At 37.6% G+C, this 6,565-nt stretch overlaps 1 protein-coding gene across 1 annotated transcript; it reads right to left on the bottom strand.

The window, feature by feature from the left end:
• Positions 1 to 3,655: 3,655 nt before the first annotated feature.
• LOC121957414 (CD59 glycoprotein-like) lies at positions 3,656 to 6,193 on the bottom strand. The gene is made up of 4 exons (XM_042505982.1): positions 6,099 to 6,193; positions 5,760 to 5,837; positions 4,891 to 4,998; positions 3,656 to 3,977 (listed from the first exon to the last, which is right to left on the bottom strand). The coding sequence occupies exons 2-4, from the start codon at positions 5,815 to 5,817 to the stop codon at positions 3,817 to 3,819; spliced, it is 327 nt and encodes a 108-aa protein (XP_042361916.1). The 5' UTR covers positions 5,818 to 5,837; positions 6,099 to 6,193; the 3' UTR covers positions 3,656 to 3,816.
• Positions 6,194 to 6,565: the final 372 nt, after the last annotated feature.

Here is a 6,565-nt window from a genome sequence, read left to right as displayed (position 1 = left end):
TCTGCTCTTAATTAAAAAACAGGCTTCTACCTTTCAAAAAGCAGCTGATACTCTGTCTGATTACGGCTGCTGTTTATGGATCTCAGCTAAAACGCTCTCACGTGCTGCTGCAGGCTTCACATCCAGCTTTGTGTATATTTCAGTGCTTGAACAAAGGCTTTACAACGTGTCAGCTGTTGTTTTTTCCTTCTGTGTCACGCTGCTGGCTCGTCTGTGAAATGCACTCGACTCTAAAGCAGGAAGCTCTCCTCCCTGTCAGTCTCACAGGCTGATCAGACAGGCTGAGACATTAGGTTTTTCCTGATCCATCATCGCTTGTGAAATATATTCTTCAGTCTTTACAGAAGGTTTGATCACAGACACTTTTACCTGTGACAAGCCTCAACAACTGGCCAAATAACCAATAATAAGAAACTGTTGTTTATTTGCTCAAATATTGCTACTTTATTCTATTCTACTTCTTCTGGTGGCAAGTTTTTGGTTTTTGGGGTTGTGGCGCAGAGATTTGCCCTAAATTCTAGAAATGAGTTAGCACTGTACTGGTTCCCTCGCCTCAAAGTCTATGGGTTTTTGGTTAAATGTCTGAAATGTGGTTAACTCAAGCTTAAGAGACTTTCATGTTTTGTTCTATGACGTTCAAATTATCAGTAAATACCCTACTCATGAATTCTGAAACTTTTATGTTTCTTGAAAAAGGCAGTTGCTAACTAGAAGCTAAATGACAGTACAGAACATCAGCGCAACAAACATGGCTTTACAGCCTCATTGTGGTGATGACAAAGTTGTGTGTCCACGGTGTAGTTCATTTACAGCCTAACATTAGCTTTTGAATTCTGGTGATTGCATTTAGGCTATATTCGTGGGGTTTCTTCCTGAACAAAACATGGGTTAGGGTTAGGGTTAGGGTGTCATAGATGTTTATTTGCCACAGAGCATAATGGAAAAATCCTTTTTTGATGAGGGAACCAGGGCGAAGCTGATTTCCTGGTTTTCCTTAAAAATAACATAATCCTTTCAGCACTCTATTGGCATTGTTTTTTGAGTGTGTCCCGTTTGGTTGGTATAATGCTCTTGCACGAGCATGCACGTGTACATTTACGCTGATGTGTCTATACTTTTTAATGTATAACTTGTTTCAGTCCCTCCAGGATGTTGCAATCGCAGCAACAAATGCAAATTCATCCCTGTGACCTTGTCCATTCACCGGGTAAAATCTCATATTATTATAGACCCGCGTGCAGCATATTGATTCCCTCAGCCTCTCTGTTTCTCTCTCTCTCTCTCTCCCTCTCTCTCTTTGTTTATCGTGACACTGAGTGTGAGCTTTGTGCCTGGGACAGTGTCACTACCAAGGTGAAAAGGCTAACTGTTAGAATCACACCTCTAACATTTTCCAGCGGTTATTGATGGGTTTAATGATATAGTCGGGCCATTTCGGAGACAGCGTGAGATAGTTGGAACCTTTTAATGGATGGGTGCTGGCTGTAAGTGCGCAGAGGGAGCAGGAAAAGAGTGATTCATGGTCCTTTAGCACTGCAACAGCAACAACTGATCTGCAGTCAGCTGTTGCTGCCTCCATGCCATCACATCGAGATTCTAGTTCTGTGGGAAACGTTAAGTGCTCATAATGATATTCTCTCAATCTGAGACATCCTGACAACTATTTTTGCAAATTTGACTTGCCCCTGCGATTTTATTTAAAAAAAAAAAAAAAACGGTTATAAACATCACAACTTGCATCGCATTTGTTTTTGAAAAACTGCCTTGAAATCAAGTATTTCAGACCTCAGCAATCACAAAAACAGCCTGCAAAATCCTGGAAGGACTGATTTATTAGTCTTTGTTTTATTCTAATTACATAACTAAAGTATTGTTGATTCCATCCAATTCAGCTCATCTTAATCTTTCTCTCTCGGTCATAAACACACACACACACACACACACACACACACACACACACACACACACACACACACACACACACACACACACACACACACACACACCCTTTCTTTCCCTCTCTCCTCCAGATGTTATCATTGAGATTTCAATGTAAAATCAAGTGTGAGAAATGTTTTTAATTATCTAGCCACCTGGACAGGGTTGTAGCATGTATGCGCACACACACACACACACACACAGGCACACGCGCACACACACACACATTTTTTGCAAAAAATAGCATCACATGCCTTGATGCACATTGATGTTAAATGATTTCTTTTAACCCTTAACTTTCCTAACTTTAAAATGTGGGGGAGGTTTTGTACAAAATGAATGTATTCTCTCAATCTTATTTCGTGACATGTGAGGACATCATGAAGATAGAAGAGACAAACACACACACACACACACACACACACACACACACACACACTGTTTCAGGTAACAGATGTTGTCCTTCTTTTGATTAAAGTCAACAAATTAAGACATCGTACTCTCACTGCTGCAGAAACACCACATTATTCTATAATCGGCTGTAGGGGAATACAGCAGCTTGTTTAGAAACTCAATGCGATCTTAATTATTATTCAAGGGCGGCAGCAGACACTCGTACACTGGTGGACTTTGATGTTCTTCGTCAGGCTGTTTTCAGGCTGTTGTTGTGCCTCAGCAGCTTCAGTGTTTTTATTGAGAGCTTTTAAAATCATAGGTTTGAATCCAGCCATCATACATTGCACTGAGTGGGCAGTGTGTTTCAGCCCACTGAGCCACAAAGAGCATCATGGTGTTGACCCGTCTGTTGCCAGGATTTATTTTCCTTTGTCTCTATGTCTTTCTTAGTCTTTCCCACCATGTGTTGTCTAATCTAAATTAGAAGTGATCAGTTTTATCCTCAAATTAGTTTTTTTCTCACTAGACTGTGCTTTTGTGTTGTGCAGCAGTATTAGGATTACATCAATCATTATCTATGTTAGAGATGCATGGAGGAGTGAGTGCTTTAGCAGCCTTGAGCTATCAAATTAAAAAAAAAAAATTGGTGTGGACCTGTGGCTTAATGCATTCACATTAGAAAAAAATATCTCCTTTTCATCTACATTAACATGAATTAAAGAACTAAAAGTGCAGGGGTTTTTCTCAAAGAAATGTTTCTTTCAATTGTGAGATGATCATTAAGTCAGAAAAATTGGGGAAATATTTTTTTACTCAAGTGAATGCACACTTTTGTAGGATTATACCACCCATTGCTACAAAAAAAAACTTCTGTCTCAACAAGGTATTATTTTAGGAAAATGTGATGGTCCACATCTCAAAGGGGCATTGCAAAAACTTGAAGCATGGTCTTGCGTCAATTAATCTGAATGTAAATGGAAGCACTGTATCAATATTTTACAGCTTGTTTCAGTAGCTTTGTAAAAAACAAAAAAAAAACATTTAAAAAAGACAATAACAAATTGTAGCGCACAAATTATATTAAGAAATAATCATATAAACTGGTTAATATTGTAATGTTTCCAGAATAATAAGACTTAAGAATCCAATATAGACAAAGATGTGTTGCTATATGAAGATTTTTGCGGTGTGAATAAATGTTGAAAAACAGTCTTTGGCAAACTCTACCAGCATGACTGGACTAAAAAAAGCCTTTTTCGTGTCACTGTTGATTTGTCGACCTCAACATCAGAACTTAAAGTGAACTTCTTGAGAAAGATAGTTGATTTCGTCACCTGCGTCTTCATGGTGATATTTTAATTTAGACTTTGAGTGTTGTACAATGTTCAACAGTGTTACAACAGTTAAATTCTGCATACATAGAAGAATCAACATACTGAAATCAGAACTTAATTAAGTGAGTTTGTTCTTATTTTTCATTTCTTAACCAAAGAATTCCTTTAATTTCTGAAGCGCACTTTTTTCTTGGCCATTGCAGAGTTTTGACTGACAGCAGTTAAACTCAAAGTCAGGGAGAGAATATCTGCCGGCCAAAGTCATGAAGTCACAGTCTGCGTTCCTCATACATGTAGTGTAGGTCATTTCTGGGGGGAGACATAGCATTAGTTTTGTTAGTATAACAATAATGTTTATTACAACAGATGACAATATAAAGAAAGACCAATGAAAAACATATTTAAAAGCATTTTTACTCAAAATGTAATGTGTCTAGAAGATAACCACCAAAGAAATAAACGCATGTATTTTAGTGCATTTATCACCTGCATACATACTGGTTTCTTGAATGAAAATAGTTTCAGAAATATAAGCTTGAGGGTTCATTATGGACCCTTTCTTGAGATTTCAGAGACATGTCAAGGCCTTTATAAGTGGATGAGGTTTGGTCAGTTGTCAAGAGTTAGTCAGCTGTTTTGATTGGAATTAAATGTTATATTAATTAAACAGTTATACATTTTCTTTCTACTGCCTGCCTACCTGACTCACTGCACAGAAGGAAACATGCATCTACTCATGGATGAGAGGCTCGTACATGAAACTTTTTACAACAAGATCTGTAGATTATCTTGAGTAACCAGGTCATAATTTCTCAAAAGAGACATTGCTGAGTTTTTTTTTTTTTTTGTTTGTTTGTTTTTCTTGACCCCCGCTTTGATCAGCACAAGCAGAGTGCCATCTTTTTCCATCATATCGGAAAGAGGGCGGACATCTACAGCTGATATCACCAACTTTTGACAACTAACACCAAAACGATCTGGACTGATAAACAGCACTACAGATAAGAAAAAAATATGTGTTTTTGATTTGGGGTCCTTTTAAATTCCCATTACTTTTACATGAATATTTCTGTCAGTGCTGTACCATTGTAACAACAGCCCTTCTCCATCCCGCCACTCAGATAACAGCTGTTTCCATTTTAACTACGTTCAACCAGACAAAGATTCTACGTTCTCATGTATTGTTAGATTTTGCACTTTTTAAATCCTTAATAATGCTTACCACCACTGGTGAGTTTGAGGCAGCTGTCTTCACCTTGGTTACAATCCTGTTTGACTTCACAGTTGTTGGAGGAGCCGTCAGGGCAGGAGTAACACTGCAGCGAGAGACCTGGAGGGACGAGAGAGAGTTCGATGGATTTGGGTTCTTACTTCAGTCTGCAGGTCAGTGTTGGAAATTGTGAACTCATCTCCTGTGCAAAGTCATGTTATCTAGTATCAAGCCATGTTGCTGTTTCTCAGTGTCAGATATATTTGCCTGCATAATCTGTAAATAATGTTGTGATGGAACTGTGATCTTTTATGTCAGGAAACAAAAAGTTAAATGGATTTAACCCATAACACTAAATGACTATTGCACACTGAAGAAGCACCGCCAGAATTTTCACACATTTTAATTCATTATGCTGAAATTATAATGAACAAGAGGATGGTAGACTTACGGAAATAGGTGAATTTATCATTATAAACTTGAAAATTGTATGTCCCTGATGTGTTGTATTTCATATGTCAAATATATCAAATATGTGAATTTTGTCAGTTAATTAAATTAAAAAAAAACTGCAACACAACTATGTACAGAGGAAACTGCCTGTCCTGAAACACCATTGAAAATATTCTGAATGAATATTCATCATTGACTCTGCATAGTATGAACTAGAGAAAAATGACACAAGAGCAGAACATGCAAACTGCACACTGATCTGCCAAACGTTCCCTCAGGCTGATATGTTTTCTCTTTGTGAAACATATAATTTCTGTGGCTTAGTCCCACTTGGCTGCACTTTTCGGGAGCTAACACAAAAGATTTTTTTTTTAAAGTGAGCATTAATGAAAGCATGTGATTCCCTCTTTCACCCCTTTTTTTCTTACCAAATTCAAACATGGCAAAACTGGCAGCCAGGCAAAACATCACAGAGCTCCTCATCATGACTGAAAGCACCGTCACGTCTGAAAATCAAAACCAAAATGGAAATTCACATCATTCTCACAGCTGGATTAAAGGACAGGAATTAACTTTGTGGAAGTAAAAAACGAGCAACACATGAAAGGAGTCAATAACTGATAAAATATGACTTAAAATGGCTAAAGAGATATAATTATTAGACAAATTAATTTGGAAGTACATATTAATATTTTTCATTATTCATTTTTATGGAAAATTAAAATTTTGACCACAAATTGTTACCTCTATAGTCAGCAAACACTCACCTGTCAAAGTGAAGGAAATGACTCTCAGCTCGTGAAGAAGAGGCTTTTTGTAAAAACAGGAAAAGTAAACAACCCTTTTGTTTGGTTTCAGAGTCCATGTGTGAATGTGGTTCAGACATCTACAATATTGGCCAATTCAGCACACTGTTTATGTCACAAAGAGTAATAATTAATAGTTTTAATATATTGTTTTCTTTTGTTGCCTACTGAAAATCCACACGGTGAGTGAATCCAATCAAATGTAATTCTACTTTTATTTGATTTCTGAAGGGACGTAATAGTCATCAGAGGAAAAGTGAGGGCCAGCAGGGGAGTTACTGATTACACGTCACACAATTTCGGTAATTCAGCTCATGGAAAAACATAGTTATCTGCTGTTTAACCCAAGATTTTGAAATAAGGGAGAGAAACAAGGAGGTGCGAAGGGAGAAATGTGAGAGGAGAGCAACAGGGGACGAGAAAGAGCA

The sequence above is a fragment of the Plectropomus leopardus genome, chromosome 18 (genome assembly GCF_008729295.1).
Source record: "Plectropomus leopardus isolate mb chromosome 18, YSFRI_Pleo_2.0, whole genome shotgun sequence".
Lineage (NCBI taxonomy): Eukaryota > Metazoa > Chordata > Actinopteri > Perciformes > Serranidae > Plectropomus > Plectropomus leopardus.
Note: the sequence above shows the minus strand (reverse complement) of the source record. Positions and strands in the feature narration are given on the sequence as shown.

What these genes read in the sequence shown, in the direction of transcription:
- LOC121957414 (XM_042505982.1), bottom strand. Translation starts at nt 5,817, where the DNA reads ATGATGAGGAGCTCTGTGATGTTTTGCCTGGCTGCCAGTTTTGCCATG. An exon ending in TTTTGCCATGTTTGAATTTG is followed by an intron (nt 4,999 to 5,759) that starts GTAAGAAAAAAA and finishes TCGTCCCTCCAG; the next exon opens with GTCTCTCGCTGCAGTGTTAC. An exon ending in CCTCAAACTCACCAGTGGTG is followed by an intron (nt 3,978 to 4,890) that starts GTAAGCATTATT and finishes GTCTCCCCCCAG; the next exon opens with AAATGACCTACACTACATGT.